The following is a 23,068-nucleotide window of genomic DNA, read 5'->3' on the forward strand; positions in this document are numbered from 1 at the left end:
CACCTATGAGGCTGACATTAACACTGAGTCTTAAAAGCCTCTGTAAAATAAGATTTAAAAAAATATATTTTGTTAGTCTCACTTAAACTCGAGAAGGGCTGAACCGATTTGACTGATTCGAGTTTTGAAATATTCATGGAACTCCAGGGAAGGTTTATATTAAGAGGAAAGTAATAAGAAGTTCACCGAGTCATCTAGTTATAAAATACTAGCTGTTGCCCGCGACTTCGTCCGCGTGGACTTCAGTTTATAGCGCGCGGTGTCAATAAAATTGGTGTCAAAAGCTTTTTAAAACCCTGGTACCCCTTCAATCAAAATACCCAAAACAGCCGTGTAGTGTGCACATAATATGTTTTTTTTTTTGAATTAAACTTTTTTATACCTTTTAAAGCTTATTTAGCTTTACACAACTTAACTGCATAATGCATTACACAACTTTAGCTTTGCCCAATAGCCAATACCCATAGGCCATTAAACTATTTAGGGCGGATTCGACCAAACTGGAGTAAAATTTTACTCGAGTATAACTGTCTCCTAATCTAAGAGTAAGCTGGTTTTGCGTTTTTCCAACTTCTAATCCAAGAATGAGGTAACGGGAGTAAATAATTAAACGGGCTATTTTGGTGGAATAAATATTAAACTGAGAATAGTTGCTGAGAACTGAGAATAACAGGGTTCACCTGTCACGGTCGGTGTCATTGTGAACTATAATTGACATTTTATTTCATACTCTTTGATGCTCTTTGAGTAACTTGGTAAAATGCAAACGATTATACCCTAGAGTAAATTAAAGGAGTAAAATTATTCTCATGATAGTTATACTCTTGTAACTTCAAGTTTGGTCGAATCGGGCCTTAGTATTTATTATTGGTAGACAGTTGTTTCTGATTTCTATGTTGGTGGTGAGTTATTTAATAACATGTATAACAATCGAAAGAATCGAAAATATTAACTCAACATGGTACCACCTCTTATAGGAATACATATGAGCAAGCGATAGCGCGATCTAGGCGACTCTTGGCGCCATCTATTCCAGTTTTTGGAACTAACTTAATTTGAACAAATTTACGCATAAACAACCCCTTACAACCCCTTTTTCCTGTAAGAAGTAGCCTATGTCCTTTCTCAGGCTTTAGACTATCTGTGTACAACATTTCATTACAATCGGTTCAGTAGTTTTGGTGCTGTTGTTTTTGAATTTGATATCTAATCTAAGTTGGTAGGTGAGTTCTTAGTTAATGACGTGTAAAACAATCGAAAGAATCGAAAAACTTAGTTAGATATGGTACCACCTCTTATAGAAATACGCATGAGCAAGCAATAGCGCGATCTAGGGGACTCTTGGTGCCATCTAATTTAAGTTTTTGGAACTAACTTAATTTGACCAAATTTACGCATTTTCACCCCCTTACAACCCCCTTTTCCAGTTAAAAGTAGCCTATGTCCTTTCTCAGGCTTTAGACTATCTGTGTACAACATTTCATTACAATCGGTTCAGTAGTTTTGGCGTGAAAGCGAGACAGACAGACAGACAGAGATACTTTCGCATTTATAATATTAGTATGGATTTATAATCAACGAAGATGCCTTACTTCAGGAGATCAGCTAGCGCATTACAACACGACATGCGCACGCGCCACTGGTTGGCTGTCAGGTTCGCGACCAAATCGTTCAGGATCTCCTTGTGATATTTGTGGACCTGGTACAAGATATTTCATTATAAATTGTATTGCATTACGATTGTAACATACATTACTTTCTGTGTTGCTTTAACTTTTTATTATAAACTTACATATCATGTGTACGCGGAAGTTCGCATATGCGTGTGCGTGGTTGCGTGGAGCGTTTATTTTTAGGACCAAAAACGAAAAAAAACACCAAAAGCGTTACGCTTATTATGCCACGCCGGTGATTGTATGTGTGTATGCATTCTGTTGCGTGCATGTAAATGTATACGCCCATATGTGCAGTTGTGTTCATATACGTCCATGTCAAAGCGACGTACTTATTCATGTGAGTATGCATGTATATTGAGTGCTTGCGTGTCCATATGTGCGTATACGTGCCGTCTGCTGCGTACTAGGCACTAGCGCGTGTCAGCCGGGCTAGCACGGCCACCAGTAGAAATGCGAAATTATGGACAAACTGTGGACATAAACTTATGGTCCGTTCCGATTTTTACCGCGGCTAATCGCGACCGACAAAAATTCAATTAAAATGCCACTTTATGACCGACTATAATATTTGTCATAAAGTAAGATATATTATTTGAATTTTTAGGACTATAGTCTGTCATAAAGTGGCATTTTAATTGAATTTTTCGGAACGAAAAAAGATCGGAACTTCACCTTAAGTTTATCTCCACAGTTTGTCTATACTTTCGCATTTTACTGGTGGCCGTGTTAGCTCGGCAGATCAAGGTCATGGAGTTATATTGTATGTGCGGCGTGCGGTAGGGTCGGTAATTTAGCGGACAGCTATACGTCAATTTATAGGATCTTGCGTGCTAGTTCATGTAAGTATGCGTATATGTTGCGTGCTTTTGTGCGTATACATACCGTCTGCTGCGTATTAGGCACTAGCGCGTGCCATATCGCAGTCATAGAGTTGTGTATGCGCGGCGTGGGATCGAACCGGTAGCGATAGAGGCGAGGCACTATAGCGGGTAACTGAGCGGTCAGCGACGCCCCCGCCTGCGAGGCTATGGATTGGAAACCGAATGCCGCACCTGGAATTACGAATATTGTCTTAACGTGTTGTCCGCAAGTTACGATACTTTGCAGGAAATGCTTGATATACAAGCACAAAACGTTGTATTGCTTATTTACTTTTGTTTAACTTTTTATTAGAACAGGGGTAAAATAATATATTTCGTAAGTACCAAATTATGTTCTAATGACGTCATAGCCTCACCTCTCTTTGAATTCCAAACTGAGTTGTGATGCGCCAAATGCATGAATTTATATAGCAGGTCTGGCTGGTTCAGATCTGATGCTAACGAACATAGTTCTTTATAAGTAGATAAGTTGCCCCTGTAATAAAAGTTATAAACAATAAATACAATACAAATACAATGATAAGGCGTCATTCATAATTGTTACTTAATTTAGACGTACGTGTCACAAGAAATGGAGGAACACAATATCAATAAATCCGTGAAAGAGTTGAAGAGACAAGTACAATAAATACACAATGTAACGTGTACAATAAGTACATATTCGTTATTGGCCCATCGGTGATAATGGCCCGCGACCTAGCTACGTTTTTAAGTAGTAAAGCTAATATTTACCCAGTTGGTGCTGTCCCCAGCTGTCCCTCTTCGAATATCTTCGTATCCTCAGTCACTTTGGCTACAGATCGTTTACCACTGGTCAGCTGTTCTATGATCTGATCTACTAGCGCTTGTTTCGAGCTAGCGGCGGAGTTTTGGTACACTAAACTTAGGCCTTTGCTAGCTACGTCTTGGACTATATCTGTGAAAGAAATTAATAGTTTGTAGGGTGATAAAGATAGTTTGATAAAAAGTTGAAATATAGCAAACATTGATCTCCTTCTCATTCTACATGAGAATGAGATGGACAGCAATATTTAACCACTTGCATCACGTTATGTGAGATATTATGCTTTTATAAAATTAAGCACGTATTTTATGTTTACCTTAATCAATTAAATACAGAGAAATCAATATTGACACAGAATATACCATTAATATAATATCAGCTTATCATAGGAAAGTTTGTTTTTCTACAAAATAACTTACCACTATTTTCAGATAGGTAGTCCATAAAGGTATCTTGCAACAGCTGTAAAGACTTCTTAATCGGTTCTCTTTCGGGGCAGTTTTTAAGCAACGCAAGCAGCCATATACTTGTTGCCTGAAAAATTGGTAAGATCAATAAACTTATTATAAATCGAATAAACGCAAATATCAACAATAAATGGAAGTTTGTGCGCTCACTTAAATATACACGCGTTTTAAGCGCAGAGGTAAAGTTTTTTTTGTGTTTATATAGATAAGCGATAAATAAGGGTGCGATGGAAAAGTATTTGTAAGAACTTTTTTCGGTCGGAAAAATGATCGCGCGGCAAAAATCCGTAGTGCGCGCTAGCTCTTAGAGTAAATGAGATAAGTAGCGATCGGTCAATATAGGAATATCCGTGTTCTCCGTATGACTTATGGACCCTATTGTAGGTATAAGTGTATACGCAGCGACAAACCTGTCTAGAGTGTGGATGGGGATGTTTGCCGATCTGCAATAACTGCTCCAGCAGCCACTGTAGCAATTCGTCGTTTTCCTTCAACGCCTCTGCGTCTTTCACTTTGGCCTTATCCTGGAAAATTTTCATTTACGGTAATCGTGTTATAAATCTCCATTGTTTTGTCATATTTTAATTTCTCTTTCAAAGTATTGAATTTAAATTATTAATCTCGCTGATTGCAAAAATGTAGCTAAACGATACTTTACCTCTAACGGTAACTCTGTCCACAAATCTCTGTTTTCATTGGAATTGACGCCTTCAACACACAGAACTAAAGATTCGCCGATTTGCAAGTGAATCTCAAACTCTTTGCTCTGGAAAATAAAAATTGAAAACATCAAAAAACCAGTATGTACTATTATATTATTATCGTAACAGAAATTGTTCATCTTTTCATATCGATTATAAAATATATTATTATGTTATATCATGATAATTTTCTTCTCCTCTTGCTAATATGTATATTTTTATTATGATTTTAATAAACAAATCACATTTTGTCTTCCGCGTACGGCACTTTTTTGGTTTCCTATAATAGACAATCGAAACAAAATACCACGATTGTTACTAACATTTTTGGCCATCTGCAAGAAGCCTTTAACAATCTGCTTCGCGAAACTCAACCTTTCTCCGCAGCACATCAATCCCAGCGTATACAACGCTCTCTCCTTCAGCTTAGACGGCAGTTTAGCGTTGCTAACTATCCTGAACAGTTTGTCTGCGACTCCGAACTTGGTGATTTCGTCCTCTAAGTTCTCTTGTTTGTTGATATCAAAGGGATTCTCCTGGTCTAGGAGTGATTTCTGCTTGGATGATACGTCAGGTAGAGGTAAAGCGTGGCATCGAACTAGCAATGATATTGCCGAGCACGACGTGTTGACTAGTAACGTTTGAGAGTTGGACAGGAAATTCGCTGAAAATTAAGGAAAAATAAATTGTTGAATCATTAAAAATGTTTAGCTAAGGCAGTACAAAACATGTTTATACAGGATGTAACAAAAATAAGTGATAATACTTTAGGTTGTGTACGTGTTCCTTGTAGTAGTGTAAAAATTGGTATTTCGCGCTGCTACTTTCACAGTGAACTCTCTACAAGGAACACGTACACACCCTAAAGTATTATCACTTATTTTTGTTACATCCTGTATATTTCACAATAACATTAATAGATTCAAGAAAGCGACGAAAAATATTTAGATTCATACTCCATTTATTTTTATCTTTCTCCTCTCTCTCTCAAACAACCATTTTAATAATATAACAACTTACCTAAACATAGCACACCATCTCTATACGGCTGCCAATCATTCGCTTCGAATTTACCAAACTTCCCCTGCTTTGCTAACACGATACACCTCTCACAGAGATGCGCAAACGCAGATATATATCCGCATTGGCTCTCCAAATTCTTATTACTTCGTCCCTGTACCACGAACTCGGTAATCTCGCGATCTATCGAATTCTTATCGCTCGTATGTACGGTGAGTATCGCGTACACTGTCGCTGCGATGTCTCGAATGTCCTCCTTGGTGGAAGTCGTAAAGAGGTTGCGTAGGAACGGCAGTAGGGACGTATACTTGGCGGCCATCTTGTCGGGTACGCAGCCGATTATGTCCAGGAAACACGTTAGCGGCATCACACCTGAAAATAAAATATAATAATTATATTTAATCACTATCAACTGAAAAATATATCTCTATAGCATTCGAAATTTCTTCTTCACTTACTGCTTTACTGCTATATAAATGAGGATAGCTGTTAGGAAATGAGCTATTTAGACTGTGGAACGGCATCCATGCTTATTGCTTATATTATACAAAATGCGAAAGTGTAACAGTATGTCTGTTTGTTACGACTTCACACTTAAACTGCTGGTCTGTATTAGATGAAATTTCGTATAGAGTAAGATTGTGGCCCGGGAAGAACACATAGTATCGTTTATATTCCGGAAAACGTACGGTTCCTCGCGATATACCATGTTGCAGGCAACATATTGTTATTCATACCTGGACTGGCACTCAACAGTGTCGTAATCATCGTCATATATCTGTCCAACGCCTCGGTCTCTAGCAAGCTCTCCCGCAGGTATTTCGCTAGTAAGGGTGAGGTTGCATTGGGATGGTCGGAACAGTCCTTGAGATTCGCGTCCCGGTTGAGACACATACGTAGATAGCGAAGCATCTGAAAGCATTAATTTATGTAACTAAACTACGATTTATACTTATTACTTGTTCGTCATAAACTCATAAGTCATGAACTCATGACTTATAAGTATTGTTAAAAATATTTGTCATATTTATTGTATATTTATTACTCGGCAAAAAAGTGTAGAGTATGGGACACGAACATTATCGAGTAGAGAGACGAGACAGAGCATTTGGCCAATCAAATTGACCGAGAGCACTGTCCCGCTACTGCCTCGCCTCTTTAAGGTCGCAGCACACATATCAACTCGGAAAAAGATCGGCACCGTATCGCCTCGAGCCGTTCAATATTGTTTGTATGAAACTCTCTACTGCAACGCACACTAAGCGGAACCGTAACGTGATTACGTTACGGTTCCGCTTAGTGTGCGTTGCAGTAGGAAGTTTCAACTCTGATGCGTTTATCGCTTGGAAATCCCGGTTCGGAGCTCCGGAGGATCCGAACCGGGATGCGACGCGTGGACGGTTCGTCATCCACCCGCTCACGGCTCGTCGTCCACCCGCTCACGGCTCGTCGTCCACCCGCTTACAGCTCGTCGTCCACCTGCTTACGGCTCGTCGTCCACCCGCTCACGGCTCGTCGTCCACCCGCTTACGGCTCGTCGTCCACCCGCTTACGGCTCGTCGTCCCCGTGCTCTCTCCGTACTCAAGCTTACGTTTCTTCGTCCACTCTTGCCCCTTTCCCCTTCCCCGAGTAGTAAGCGAGGCGTCGCCTAGCCGTAGTCGAGTTGACGTGCAGGCGCTACTGATACGCTTTGGATACGTGCATACGTTAGGTTGACGCCTGGTTGACGGCGAGGCGAAAGGCGATACGGTGACGATCCCTTTCCGAGTTGATAATATGTGTGCTGTGACCCTTACTCAGTAGGTGTAATCAAGGCCTTATTCATATTTCCACACACAGAATTTAAAGGTGGACCAAACGTTTAAGCAGTCTATCTTTATCTTCCCAGCATATTAGAAATATGAGTGAGAGAGGTAAGTGTTCGTAGCACTTACCTCTTGATAAGTCTGTGGATGGAACTGCAACACTTGGTTGCTGATAACGAATCTATGTTTGGCGTTGGAGCCTTTCTTCCGTTTCTGCATCTGTTCCCAAATGTAGTTTATCATCTCCTTGAATTGTGGCACGGTGAGAGTATCTTTTTCGTCCTTGTCTCTCTTATTGTTATCGTCTTCTATGATTGTTGTCGTCTCTTTCGGACTGACGTTGTTGACTGCGTCCTCAATCTCATTTGGTCGTGACGTACCGTACAAACATTTTAATGCTTCAGATGAAATGTCGTCTTGGCTATAAAAAAGAAATAATTATTTTAAATGATAACGACATACAAAAGTAAAATTTTAGAAAAGAGTGCGTGACAACGCAGTATCGCATTGGGTGCACGTAAAACGCGGTTGTATATGATGCTGGCAATTCACATGGCTATTTGTATTTGCTATTGGCTATTTGATGTAATTGGTAATATTATTGACGAATACGCAACCAGCAAATAAAGGCAAATACGACCTTCCACACATAGCTATCAAATAGCAAACTTACAAACATTCGATTCAGAATTTATAAATCAGGTTTGTGTTCACCAATACAATGTCCGATGTCAGTTATAGATTTCGAATATTTATTACAAAAAATTGGACCACTAATCTCCAAACAGGATACAAAATGTTGTTTTCCGCTGTTTTCCGCTCACGATACAATACTGAAAACGACTGAAAATTTGCAAAGATATTACGCTGAGTATTCATGGTATTCTGTCTTTGTCATCATATTGTGACGTTTTCAATATGCCAGGTCTAGTTTTATAGCTATTATTATTGTATAGCTTCCCTCTGTCATTACATACACCTGTCTCCGCTGGCCAGCAGCAGCAGGTATCGAGCGTATCCAGGCGGGAACACGGCGGCGGCGTACCGCGTCGCCACGTAGCGTATCATAGACTCCTCGCTGTGCATAATATAGCTAGTAGTACAACATAATCCCTCTCTGTCACTACATATATACATACCTGTCTCCGCTGGCCAGCAGCAGCAGGTATCGAGCGGGCACGTAGCCAGGCGGGAACACGGCGGCGGCGTACCGCGTCGCCACGTAGCGTATCATAGACTCCTCGCTGTGCATAATATAGCTAGTAGTACAACATAATCCCTCTCTGTCACTACATATATACATACCTGTCTCCGCTGGCCAGCAGCAGCAGGTATCGAGCGGGCACGTAGCCAGGCGGGAACACGGCGGCGGCGTACCGCGTCGCCACGTAGCGTATCATAGACTCCTCGCTGTGCATGTAGCTGGAAAGGTAAAAGCATTACTATTAGATAAAAATGATTTTTTTTTATTTACCACTTTTGTTTCAGGCTACAAATGCCCATATGCCTTAAAGAAAATGTACGCAAAACGAGTCCGCAAGTGCCATCATACTTGCGTGCATGTACGTTTATGCGTCTATACTCGTTTACGTATAAAAAGCATAAGCGTTTGTAGTTGTTTGTGTTATATGAACTTTGTGTCATCGAAGATTGATAGTAATCGTAGAATGCCTTACTAAATAATAAAAAGCAGCTATTTGCTTAGAAGTTTCTAAGTAATTTAACACCGGCGAAACTAACCTAAAGTACATATGGTCACTCAACGCACTTTATTTATATTTCTTATCCACGGCATTTCAAGAGTCTAGTTATTAAAAATAAGGGAGATCGCACAAAAAGTCTGTCGTCTGCGATCTCCCTAAATGGCTACTAAACAACACCCCCTCGAGTCTTGAGTTAACCCTAAAAATACAGTGTTCCCGAGGGAAACTGTATTAACCCGCAAAAGCTATAACAACTCACTGGTCGAGCAGCGCGAATAACGCTAGCGCCTGCGGCTCGTCGAAGGGGCTTGTCTTCATCTTCTTACATTCAGAGCTCTCGTCCACCTCCATAGCCTGAGATGACCCCGACTCGCTTATAGCATTATCTATACACGAAACATAAGGATATCTTTAATATATTGTAGGTAAATATAAACCTAACGTCTATTTAGATGCGTCGTCATGGTGAGAAGTCACATCTCAAAGCTAAAGGTACAATTCCGTGCATCGCGACAGTCGGCCGCGCGCGGCCTACGACTGTCGTCGGCCGCTCGCGACAATAGTCATTGTATGAAAATGTACAATGACTATTGTCGCGAGCGGCCGACGACAGTCGTAGGTGGCGCGCGGCTTACGACTGTCGCGATGCACGGAATTGTACATTTACACTCACTCGACTGAGTCAAAGTAAGGACGTTTACCCATTCCACCGCGCGTAACGTATCACAGTTATCACACATTATAAGATTGGTATCTTTGATACGACATCGTAAGTCTCAAGAATCAACCTCTAAAATAAAAATAAACGATTATTTTAGAGGTTGATTCCCTTATCTAGACAACTAACAATATATACTAATATTATAAGTACGCTGTCAGTCAGTACGCTGGCAACCCCGGCATAGTGTGCATTACGCTCCACAATCTACTATTCTAATTAATATTAAAAAAGTGCAATAGTTCATTTTACGTAACGCTAAAGTGAAGATAGAAGTGACAACGACGTGTGATTTTGTTTTTCACCACTAATTTCAACTAGAAAAGTTGTGAGCAACAGTTATAAAATATTACTTGTAATATTTTTGTACCCTTCGTGTCTTCAACCTGTGTTGCTGTCATTCAGCAAATGTCAAAAATTACCCACATCTGTCAAGATCTCTTGTGTCAAAATCAAGTGACAGGCAGTAAAACGACTGTGACATTTTAATAGTGTTGCCTGGTGCAAAGAATTTCTTCTAAAATTGGTAAAAAATAATTTTAGTGGGTATATATTGTTAAATTGTTTAATTCTTAATCTACATTTAAATAAAATAAATAAAAAGACAAATCAATTAATTAAACGAAAATGAAGTATGTGATTCTTCTTTCACTGATGGGGTTTTCTGCCATGGCTGCAGGCGTAACATGGATTTCTCCTGTGCCGCTATATCGGAATCAGGCTACCGCAAACTCGGGGCTGAGAGAAGATCTCTATGGAGATGTCCTCAGTGTAAGCTGTCGTCGAGTCCGCACCCTAAGTCACCCGCGGCGGCTGAAAATGTCACTCTTGAAATGATCTTGTTGGAGTTACGCGAAGTGAAGTCTCAGCTCAGCAAATTGCCCGAACTTCTCCAAGATATAAAGTTGATAAAAACTGACATCTCTGACCTGAAAGCTTCATGTGATTTCAATAGTTCAAGAATAGAGAACTTGGAGACCAAGGTTTTAAGTATTGAAAAACAAGTCCTAGAACCCCAGAAGATGGAGTCATGCTTCTCGAGAGACTTGGCACTACTCAAAAAAGACAACATAAATCGGGAGCAATGGTCCCGGATGAATAATGTGGAGATAAAGGGAGTGCCGACTAAGCAGAATGAAAATCTTTTTAACATTCTCGATTCCTTATCTAAAGTTGTGGGATACTCGATCCCTAAAACTCAAATCAACTACATAGCTCGGGTTCCATCACATGGCTCAAAGCAAAAGTCAATCATCGTGAGCTTCATTAATAGGTACATTAAAGAGTTCATTGCTGCATCGCGAGCTCGTAAGCAAATTAATCTCCGAGATGTTGGGCTTGGTGAAGAGGACAGACGTATTTATATAAATGATCATCTAGTTCCCGATATTAAGAAGCTGTTAACTAGAGTTAAAGAATTTTCTAAGCAAAAGGAATACCAATATGTCTGGGTAAAGTTTTGCAAAATTCACATCCGGAAAAATGATAAAAGCCCGGTCCATGTTATCTCGAACGAGGTGGATTTAAGCAAAATAGCTTAGTATGCATTTCGCATTGTATATTTAGGTTTCCTTTATTATTTAATAAGTTAACGCTTAACTGCTTTGTCATTTATTGCTTGGACTCATGCATTTGTACCTTTATTGCTTCTTTTCATTTTTTACACGCATTATATTATTACATCTTGCTTTTGAAAAATGTAGTAAGCTACCTTAAAAGGTGTTGGTGGAGGCATTATTTATATTACCCACACTCCCACTCGCTTGGGCGCATGATTTATTTGATTAGCGCATATTATTCTGATATATTTTTTCAATGCATTGCTTTATTAATAACAATGCATGTTATTTTTGATTCGTATAATATTTGTTTGCTTTTTTGTTAATAATATTTTTATCTACTATTATAGATCTCTGGAATACTATAATATTTCTTTAATTCACAATTGCTCAATACAGAAATGTAACGATTTTATTGCCATTTATTTGACTTTATTAATTATTATTATTATTTTAAAGGGACAATATTATGTTTTTATCGGAATCTCTACTATACATTTCCTCAGCTTTACTATCATATTATTACTATATCATTATTGATAATAATTTACAAATGAATTCTAAAATAAGCATCTATTATCAGAACGCGCGCGGACTGCGTACAAAAACGGACTGCTTCAAAAGAAATGTATACCTCAATTCATACGATATAATTTCAATTACAGAGACCTGGCTACTTGATGGCATACATGATCAAGAACTTTTTGATAGTAGATACGTTGTCTGGCGGCGTGACAGAAATTATTCCTCAATCAACCAAACTTTGGGTGGCGGTGTTCTTTTGGCGGTCAGGCGAGAGTTCACCGCGATAGGAAGACCAGAATGGCATACGTCGGCTGAAGACCTCTGGGTTACAATCTCTCCAACAAAGGGGTCCATATTTAAGGCTCACATTTGTACAATCTACTTGTGTAAACAAAATGAGGGATACAGCGCTGGGGAGCAGCTGGATAATTTCTCAAATATTTTTTTTGATATAGTCAACTCATGTCCTAATGATAACTTCATCGTATTAGGAGATTTCAACCTCCCGTTTATTGAGTGGCATCCTCAGGGAACTCATTTCACATCAAGCGGTTCATCACTCACTAGGAGCCATATTAATTTTATTGATACCCTTGCTCAATGTAACCTTTCGCAACGCTGTCAGGTTCGCAATCATAGCAATCGGTTTTTGGATTTAATTTTCTCGAACTGTGACGTTGCTGTTCATGCCTGTGATGATCCACTGGTACCTGAGGACATACGCCACCACCGGTCGCTTTGTATTTACCTCGAGCAGAGCTCAGTTAGTGATTTGGACACAAAAAGAAGAGAAAAATACTATTACAGAAGAGGTAATTTTGATGCAATTAACAATGATTTATGCTCAATAAACTGGCAGGAACACCTAAATAATAACCCTCTGAAAGATGCTGTCGATTATTTTTATGAAAAACTATATGACCTTCGAGGTTTGCACATACCGTATAAAGTTACTACTGCAAATAGTTATCCCCCATGGTACAGCCCAGCTCTTAGGAAGGTCTTAAAAGAAAAACATAAATACCACCGCAAATATAAGATTTATGGCAATAATAGTGATTACCTCTCTTCCTCACACCTAAGAAAAAGAGCCAAATCCCTAGAGCGCTCTTGTTATGAGCAATATATAAATAAAACTGAAAATTCCCTTGTTAGTAACCCTAAGGTTTTTTGGTCATACATCAAAAATAATTCCAAAACCTCATCATCTTTTCCCTCCTCGATGAACTATGATGGAGAGATAGCTACCTCAGGAGATGAAATTTGTGATCTTTTTGCTTCGTATTTCCAGGCAAATTTTCTTAACTCCAATTCCCCAAGTAATAATTTTCATTTTGAAGCACCATCTAATCACGATTCAATTGGAAATATTCGTGTAGACCCCAAAAATGTATGTATACTTTTAAAATCAGTAAATTTGAATAAGGGCGCCGGGCCTGATAACATACCTCCCCTATATATAGTCAAGTGTGCAACGGGTTTGGTAACTCCCTTGTCAATATTGTTCTCGCGGTCTCTGAGTGAAGGTTGTGTCCCAAATATTTGGAAGTCTGCGTTTATCACGCCGGTGCATAAGGCTGGTGACAAGGCTTGTGTAAAAAACTATAGACCAATATCTAAGCTGTGTATCTTTGCAAAAATCTTTGAACGCATTGTGTATAACGCGATATACCCAGCACTAAGATATTGGTTTACCTCTGAGCAACATGGCTTTCTGAAGTCTAGGTCCACAACATCTAATCTATTACTTGCTTATGATTATATTAGCTCAAATATGGATTTTGGCGCTCAAGTAGATGTAATTTTCACTGACTTTTCAAAGGCCTTTGATCGCATTGATCACTCCATTCTTCTCCAAAAGCTACTTCATGCGGGAATCCACGGAAATCTATACCGATGGTTCACTTCATACATCAGCAATAGGTCACAAGCTGTTGCTATCAATGGCTACTTGTCAAGATGGTCATTGGTACCATCTGGAGTCCCACAAAGTTCACTTTTGGGACCTTTGCTATTTGCAATATTCGTAAATGATGTCTACACTTGTTTCCACTATTCGAAGTTTCTTCTGTATGCGGATGACAAAAAAATAATGAAGAATGTCAGCTCAACCCTAGACTGTCACCTATTACAAGAAGACCTGAACAGGTTCAGTGATTACTGCATTATGAATAAGCTGGACCTAAATGTATCAAAATGTTATGCAGTAACATTCAGCCGTAAATCTAATCTAATAAGTTACAATTATAAGTTGAAAAACAAAGAAATAGTACTTAAAAATTCTATGAAAGATCTCGGAATCATAGTGGACTCAAAATTATTATTTGATGAACATGTAAATTATATAGTAAATAAAGCCTCTAAAGCTCTTGGATTTGTGATCAGATCCAGTTCAAATTTTAAATCTATTAAGGCTATTAAAATATTATACTGCTCCTATGTACGAAGTATCCTTGAGTATGGGTCGGAGGTTTGGACTCCTTCCTATGACATTTATAAAAATAGAATAGAGTCAATCCAGAGACGCTTCCTAAGGTTTCTTCAATTTAAGTCCTATCTAAACCTTCCTAACAAGATGTAATAAATTTCATTTCCTGCCCTTATATCATCGCAGAGACATTTCCGATTTGGTTTATTTAAGTAAAATTATGAACGACATTATTGATGCTCCAGATCTATTATCTAAATTCAATTTCAATGTCCCCAGAAGATACTTTCGCAATTACGTACCGTTCCATGTCCCACCCTATAAAACATTCTACCGCCGCAACTCATTTGTCTGTAGAGCTAGCGCACGTTTTAATAATTTTTATTTAGATAATAATATTGACGACATTTTTAAAATAAAAACATCTGAAATCTGTAAGCTTTTATCAAATGCCTAGTTTAAAAATAAAAAATGAAAATTGTTACATACTTTGTATTGAGTAATAATTTCAATTACCTGTTATTGTGTTTTGTGAGTGCTGTGGTGTATTATTTCTTAAGTTTTGTAATATTCTTACTGATATTGACTGTTGTTTCTTAATTTGTTTACCTATACTTTTCATGTGGAGTCACTTGACTCATAGCTTATGTTATACTTTACGTCTTACCTTTACTTGCGAAAACTTTATAATTGGCTTTATGTTTTCTATTATAATTGTACTCTTACTGTATTTTCTGCAAGCTGTAAGTTTTCCGAATAAAATAAAATAAAGCGGAAGAGTTTGTTAGTTTGTTTGTTTGAACGCGCTAATCTCAGGTCCGATTTGAAAAATTATTTCAATGTTATATAGCCCATTTATCGAGGAAGGCTATAGGCTATATATTTTTTCACGCTAATACTAATAGGAGAATAAAGGAAGGAGAAGAAATGAAGGAAAGTTTGCAAAAAACGGGAGGAAATTATTTGAAAGGGCTTATTTGAACGCGCTAATCTCAGGAACTACTGGTCCGTTTTGAAAAATTATTTTAGTGTTAAGTAGCCCATTTATCGAGGAAGGCTATAAGCTATATTTTATCACGTTAAGACTAATAAGAGCGAAGAAATAGAGGAAAATGTGGAAAAAACGGGGGAAATTATTTGAAAGGGCTTATTTGAACGCACTAATCTCAGGAATTACTGGTCCAATTTGAAAAATTATTTCGGTGTTAGAAAGCCTATTTATAGAGAAAGGGTATATTTTATCACGCTAAGACTCATAGGAGCTAAAAAATAGAGGAAAATGTGAAAAAAACGGAAGAAATTATTTAATGTTATTTAGCACACACGAAGAATAGACCACGTGAAAGGACATAGGTTTCTTATTTGCGGAAAAATGTACGGTTACCGTAACATCCCTAAATTACACGGGCAAAGCCGCGCGGAACATCTAGTTAAATATACATTAGTAGTCCTTTATTTTATTATTTTTTTGGTAAAACCTCTAAATTTAATTTATTTTTATAATTTAAAAATATGACCTTTGTAAATGGTTGTAACATATAAGCAGTTACGGGACATCTTACCCGTGCTAGCAGATATCTTGTAAGCCACAGCCATCTCTAGCAGGGCGTCTCGCAGCGCCGTTCTCATCTCGGGCACCGCTTCTGGTATTTTCTTCACCAGTTCTTCCAGTAATGCGAACTGGCCCTTGAAGGATTCAGGACACTTCATCGCCAGCCTTCCTGTTTATACATAAATGTAAAAAAACTAAATATTTGCTTTGAAATAGAGACATATGGTCACGTTATAGAGACGCATATCAAATTATTGATCGTTTGCGTGTGAAAGAGACAAGAGCTTATACGTCAATGGTTGAAGTAAAATACTGAACTGTGACGTCATAATTTACGTCATAAATTCATAAGAATATGTTTTCAACTAATAGAATCGCTTCATATTTTAACTGATCTCACTCAACGCTGCGATTCTATTGGACCTTAAAAATTCCTCACAACGCCTCAACTTCGGTAAAAACGCAGCCTTAAGGCGATCGCACATTTCTCAGCACGCACGCGCCGTAAGCGCCGCATTTTAGAATTCGTTGTATGAAAGGATGTAAAACCTCGCACATTCGTCCGCACCATACGCGCCGCATTTTATGTACTATGTGATATGTTCGACGCATACGGCGCGTACGGTGGTGACAATAGTGTTAATATACCTAGCGGAATAGAAAAACAAAGACCTGATCAAGAGAGATGTCACTATCAGTAACACTGCGTGGTAAAAAGAGACGTGTGATACATGACAGCAGCACTCTTTTTTTGACGTCCAGTCGGCACGTGCCGCACGTTGACAATTTAATCCCATAGAAATCATGTTCAATCATGCTTGTGTAAGTGTATACTATACACTTACACAAGCATGATTGAACATGTGTTCGTATACACTGTATACGAACACATATTTTTACACACAGATGAAATCAATTTCGGTTTCGTTTGACAGCTCGAGATTGTTGCTCTATTCCGCTAGGTATTTATGGTGCTTTAGTCAGCACCATAAAGAGGCACTTTATGGTGCTGACAAATGTGAGATCAACTTTGAGTCAATGGCTCAGTAATAAATTTCCTCCCTCAAACCATCGGACTCACCTAAACACATGTACGCCTTGGGCTGGTGTTCCGCGTGCTCCTCCGACCTGATGACCTTCAGTAAGCCCTGCAGGAACACCGCAGCCACTTTCCGCAGTGATGCTTCCACGCCGCTGTTGACAGATATAGGTCAGTCCCACAAGGATCTTTTGACACTTGAAATAATATGACACTTGAAATTGTCATTTAGTCACAATGTCACAATTATATGCAGTAACGCACACGACGCACAGCGCAGACGTGTGCATTACTGCATATAATTGCATAAGTTCTATTTCCACAGACTAAAAAGTGCGTCACAGATAGTCTGTAGTCTGCGTGCGCCCTGAGTTGATACGGCACTAGGCAACACTACGATGCAGCGAAGCGACGCGACTATACACTCCATAGCATAATGGCTCATACGATTTCATTAAAAAAAACGTATGTGTGGGTATGTGCGAGTGCGCGCATGCGTATGTGTTTACGTACGTGCGTGCGTGCGTGCTTGCGTGCATGCGTGTGTGTGTGTGAAAGTGCTATAAGATTTCATACAAAAAAATGTATGTGTGTGTATGTGCGAGTGCGCGCGTGCGTACGTGTTTGCGTACGTGCATGCGTGTGTGTGTGAAAGTGCTATAAGAATTTTAGTTAAAACGAACACACATCAGTGCTAGTGCTACAACTGTTTCTTCCGAAACACTCTTATCGCGAGATAAAAACATCTCGTGTAGACGAGAACTCACTTGTTGATGACATTGAGCAGGAACATGAGCGACATGTTGCGGAGCCGCGAGTTCGTGTTCGGATCAAACAGCGACGAGAATACCACCTGAAAACAAACAAAACTTAAGACTTAAATATTTCAAGCTATTGCATAGCTTTTATCGCGTGCTTTGAGCGCGGCGACCGAATCAAGAAATTCCGTAACGAAAATAAACCTGCACCGGTCGCTGTGGCGTTGCCGTGCATCGTCTAACGTCGTTTCAGTTCGGCAGATTTCGGCATGGTGTTAGTGTGTGTACGACCAGACGTATGCGAATTATAATTGCATAACTTGTTAAAAAATGCTATGCAATAGCTTTACCGCGGCAGTCCCCGAGTGCCACAAGTATTTTTTTTTTAATTCTAAAGGTTCGTTGTCTACGCCAATCTTCAGTATGCCAGACAAAGATAAGTAGACCTTGTAGTGTTTAAATAATTTTTAAAACGTTATTTTAAGGCATCCATTACACGCTCATACTAGCGACAGTCAAGTCCGTCAATCTTGGACAATGAAAAGGATCAAGGTATTAGACTTTCACTCAATTCTCTTCAGTTTTATGTCAGTCAAAGCCAAAATTTTCAAAGGAATACGTTTCTAATTCTTTTCCTATTTTGTCAGATGTGACACTTACTCAAAAGTCATGATTGATGTTTGCATGACGAAAAACCAAAATATCCAAATAACGATCAATCAATTTCATGCAACCATCAGTCACTGCATTTCACGACAGGTTATGCATCAGTCACAGTCATGACTGTGGTAAAACTGACAGTTTTACCACAGTCATGATAGTGTAATGTTTGCATAATGAGGGCTTAATGTGTCACAGTTGACAGTAATGGGATTGATAAGATAGTGTTATTGGTGAATTGATTCCGATGTTCACTTATTGTAAGACAAACAAAACGCTAATAGACTATAAAGGTGTAACCATTTGCGAAAAAAAAAATATTGAGAAATATTTTTAACTTACTTGTACACAGTGCGGGAACATTATAGCGGGGCCGGTCGCTTTGTTCAAGTACTGTATCAGCTTCAGCCGAAGTCTCGTGCACGCTGGCACCTGGAACACATTACGCTAAAATTATTACATTCAATCATTCGATACCTATTTTTGTGGGAGAGCCATGCTTCGGCACGAATGGGCCGGCTCGACCGGAGAAATACCACGTTCTCACAGAAAACCGGCGTGAAACAGCGCTTGCGCTGTGTTTCGCCGAGTGAGTGAGTTTACCGGAGGCCCAATCCCCTACCCTATTCCCTTTTCTACCCTCCACTATTCCCTTCCCTTCCCATCCCTACCCTATTCCCTCTTAAAAGGCCGGCAACGCACCTGCAGCTCTTCTGATGCTGCGAGTGTCCATGGGCGACGGAAGTTGCTTTCCATCTGGTGACCCGTTTGCTCGTTTGCCCCCTTATTCCATAAAAAAATTTTTTTTCATTCCGTCAGGTAAAGGCCGTACACAATTTTTAGATCGCTCTGTAAAATAGAAGGATGCATAGTTAGATCCTAAGGGACGTTTACATTCATACACATGCGCCTATTACCCACTTTTGACGAGCAATCGTAAGCTTGTGCGTGGCCTATACGTGCGATGACAATATTTCGCGCCTATTACTCCAGCAGATTTGCCTTGAACTTGAATCCTGCACGCGGCCTATACACGATAGCTATATTGTATGCAAGTGAATAAGCATACCTAGTCTTTCTATCTCACCTTACGATCATCAGGTTGCACCTTCATGCCGCCCCACGTGCCGAGGTAGAGCGCGTACAGCGGCGACACAACGGCCGGCTGCGACCAGTCTACTGAACTGAAATAACATACTTACATTATAAACTTATAAACTTAACTAAATAACGCCCGCAATTCCGTTACGCTAAAATTCGTTTATCACGCGGGAACCGCACATTTTTCCGGGACAAAAAGTATTCTATGGATGTGACATTGAAACTCCTTTAGGTGCGTTGAGAGTGTTGAGACTTGAGAATGAAAGGAAAAACTTTTTACTTAGATAAAAAATAGTATAACTAAACATGTATCCGTACATTTCCCTGTAAAATTTTAATAGTAATCGAACTATCCAAATTATTTTTTGATTGAGTCCCTGTAAGTCCTATAAAACTCAAAACATTTAATAGCAAAATTTTCATAAATATTATATTTGCATGTTCCCTATTAGTATTGCAGCGACATTCGAGGTGTCGGAATAATTCCTATAAACAATTACTGTTGACTCTAAAACGGGGACTGTTAGGTTAGGTTATCCACGTTAACCGCGGCACTCGGCAGCCGTTACCAACAGCTGTATGATGACGCGAATGTCGTTTTGAGTACTATCAGAGAAGTTGATTCATAGAGAGATGGCAGACCTACGTAAATTGGTCGCACACGACCAATTTCACAGATCACGACTTACATATTAGAAGTGCTCCAAAAGTGATAATGCGCATAGGAATTTTCGCCATTGTTCGGCAAAGATCGTTTTTCCCAAGCGTCGGAAGAAACATTTTAGTGCGCATGTCCAAATAATGTAATGCCATGGCAACTTATTGGTGGTACCGTACCGACTATACGATATTTACTTCTATTTCTTTTGAACAAGGTGCAAAATGCAAGTGCATTGTTTGGGGCTCTTACGTTTCATAGATTCGAATGTTTTCGTGATTACAACAATCCGGGAGATGACAACTTTAAAAAAAATTGTTGTTGTTGCGCTTCATTTGTTTACAATAATACCCGTAAATTAATATTTTATTCACTATTATGCCATAGAATGAGTTTAAAGTTATTTTAAAATTTAAATACTGAATTCAAAATATGTCACAAAAACGCGGCATTATAGTCACGTGATCACGTGTGAGTTGTGACGTCATCGTTCATGAAATAAAACAACCATAGACAGAGCAAAAGTGAGCAAGTGCTTATCCTAACAACTGTCAATTTTGTTTGATACTGAACGATGACGTCACTGCTTCAGATTGGCGTTTCCAATCACGTGAGTTACAATTAATAAATCCATTTTTTTTTTCAATGTAAAATAAAATAAATCAATAATTATTTTTTCGTTTTTTGTATTGTTTTAGAGTTTTTATCAATAAATCTATAAAATTCAATAATTATTTTAAAATTTTAAACTCTCGGATTAGCGAAGATTTGTATGCGCATTACTAATTTGGGAGTACTGTACATTGAATTGACATAATTCAACCAAATGACGTAAGTCCGTCAACTGCCTATTATAGTTTGTCCGTTTTATGATGATATGCGTGACACATTATAATTGACAATAGTAGGTAAGTTACCTAACAAAAATTAATCGATGGAATTGCAATCAAAATTATAGATTTCGTACTGACATTTCAGTGGTGCCGGGCGCCGGCGATTTAAGGCGAGGATAAACAATTTGTTATTCCGAGACTTCCGGTTTACTTAGTTCCAATATAATAACGAAGTTTTAAAAAATATGAGGTATAAAGCACAATATTTAAAATACCTTAAACCATAAACATTTTAATAAAACTTAATACTTTGGCTGTAATTAATTTACAAACTCACCTCCGATAAAAATCTATTTCATCGAAATATAAGTATTAACTAGGATAATGGGCATTGTCCAAAAAAAATCACATGTACTTTTTATATTTTTTTTCGTTAAAATAGGGTATTTTAAGAATATAAATTAAATAATTTTGAAATGCATTGGCTAGTTTTTTCTCAATAAATTTTTAAAGTTTCGCTCTGACGTCATCATCGGCGGCTAGTTGACCTCTGTAATGTTTTAAATTTCCTTTTAATCTTATTTATAATGGCTGGTTCGTCAAATGCAAGTTCTCATTAAGTGAAAGCTGATACGAGAAGCTTACCAAAAGTTCGAAACATAATGTTGGTCGAATTTATTGCTAATTTAACGCCATTGAAGGTCAAACTAAGGTTAAACATATTTGTTCAAAAATATAAGTAACTAATGGGTATTTTTTTCTTTTATATACAGAAAAACGATCACTGACCTTATTCCTCGAAATGTTTTTGTAATGAGCAAAATTAAAAAAAAATGGACAATCCCCATTATGCATTTTATTTGAATAAATTTTTAGTAAATCTATTTTCTAACAAAATTCTTTAACCGAACAATTTTGTTTCTTAATGTTTATTTCCAAAGATATTTAAAAAAAACATGAAAAATAGAGAAGATCCGCTCGAGTGACTACAGTTTTATGCTAAGCTAAAATGAATCTTATTGCGATGCGTTTACGCTTGGTCTTTGGTTGTGTGCAAAGTTATCGTTTTGGATTGAGATTAATCCCCGCCTTAAGATGGCCGCCCTTTTTATCGATTTGATTTCGATTCAACAGAGTCAATCTCTATTGACATAAGTTCCGTTTCATGCATCTAACTTTTTTCAAATGTTTTCGTTACAATAATTTTATACTCCTATTTCACAGTTAATATTTATAATTTTATATTAATAAGTTAGCATTTAGCAACTTTTCATTTACAATTATATGAAACATTTGTTTTTGTAGATGAATATAATTTATTACATTTAGTTTTTTTTGTTTTCTTGTAAAAAAACCCGTAGCAAGGAATATGAAAACTGTCACCCATATCATCTTAAAACGCACTATCTATGATCAATTTCTTCGACTTTCGACAACGCATGGTGTCACTGAGATCGAAACGAGATTCTAAGCAAGCATAATTACCTGTTAACTCTAATAAGCGGGCTGTTGGCGTGATTGGCGACGCTGAACCTCGAGTCTGCAGCCGCTACGACCAGCGGCAGTAAAGTGTCGCCCGCGGTGAAGATGTCGTTGCTTATGAAGTTCACGATGGATAGCTTTATCTGAAATGTGTGTTTGAATGAGTTGTATATAATACTTTAGGGTGTTTATGTTTTCTGTGTAGAAACCGCTGTGAAATTTCTACACTAAAATAAAAAATAAAATACTTTTGTGTGGGAAAAGATATAACGCTAGTGCGCTTGCCCATACAAGTCACAAAAAATGCTTTTTTTATCGCTGCTACCTTCAGAGTGAACAATAATCTAGAGTGTTTATTTTTTAAATAAATACATTCTTCCACTAAATCTACACACTAATCTTACATACTTTCAAAAAAGTGAAAAAATCCAAAAAAATTTTCACTTTTAGATTTTTGTTATTAAAATAGTCTTCAATAGCATTTATAATATTGCTTACAAATTATAGTCAGAGAACTTACCTCTTCCAATTGATTTGCATTAATCTGGTTCTTGTCCACTATCCTCTTGTAGGACTTGAGACTCATACCAGGGGGCACTTGGAAATCACTATCTCCCGAACTTGGTAATGCTCTAAAATGTTGAACGATTTTTAAAGCGGTCATACTTAATGTGATATAAAAATTAAAATGTGAAAGGTTTAGTTCAATTTTACATA

General features: G+C 38.2%; 1 protein-coding gene across 1 annotated transcript in view; it reads right to left on the reverse strand.

Moving 5' to 3' along the window:
- LOC121730871 (proteasome-associated protein ECM29 homolog) overlaps nt 1-23,068 on the reverse strand; it is a 41,534-nt gene that overhangs the window by 15,823 nt on the left and 2,643 nt on the right. Inside the window, exons 6-25 of the mRNA XM_042120073.1 lie at nt 22,872-22,983; nt 22,355-22,494; nt 19,365-19,461; nt 18,620-18,709; nt 17,627-17,712; nt 16,902-17,014; nt 15,831-15,989; nt 9,298-9,424; nt 8,641-8,757; nt 7,465-7,756; nt 6,267-6,441; nt 5,530-5,901; nt 4,833-5,173; nt 4,467-4,574; nt 4,219-4,332; nt 3,761-3,875; nt 3,290-3,473; nt 2,914-3,032; nt 2,559-2,728; nt 1,593-1,699 (exon numbers count right to left, since the gene is read on the reverse strand). Coding sequence (XP_041976007.1) covers nt 1,593-1,699; nt 2,559-2,728; nt 2,914-3,032; nt 3,290-3,473; nt 3,761-3,875; nt 4,219-4,332; nt 4,467-4,574; nt 4,833-5,173; nt 5,530-5,901; nt 6,267-6,441; nt 7,465-7,756; nt 8,641-8,757; nt 9,298-9,424; nt 15,831-15,989; nt 16,902-17,014; nt 17,627-17,712; nt 18,620-18,709; nt 19,365-19,461; nt 22,355-22,494; nt 22,872-22,983 — 3,138 coding nt within the window. The remainder of the gene's footprint in view (nt 1-1,592; nt 1,700-2,558; nt 2,729-2,913; nt 3,033-3,289; nt 3,474-3,760; nt 3,876-4,218; nt 4,333-4,466; nt 4,575-4,832; nt 5,174-5,529; nt 5,902-6,266; nt 6,442-7,464; nt 7,757-8,640; nt 8,758-9,297; nt 9,425-15,830; nt 15,990-16,901; nt 17,015-17,626; nt 17,713-18,619; nt 18,710-19,364; nt 19,462-22,354; nt 22,495-22,871; nt 22,984-23,068) is intronic.

Source organism: Aricia agestis, chromosome 10 (assembly GCF_905147365.1).
Source record: "Aricia agestis chromosome 10, ilAriAges1.1, whole genome shotgun sequence".
Classification (NCBI taxonomy): Eukaryota; Metazoa; Arthropoda; class Insecta; order Lepidoptera; family Lycaenidae; genus Aricia; species Aricia agestis.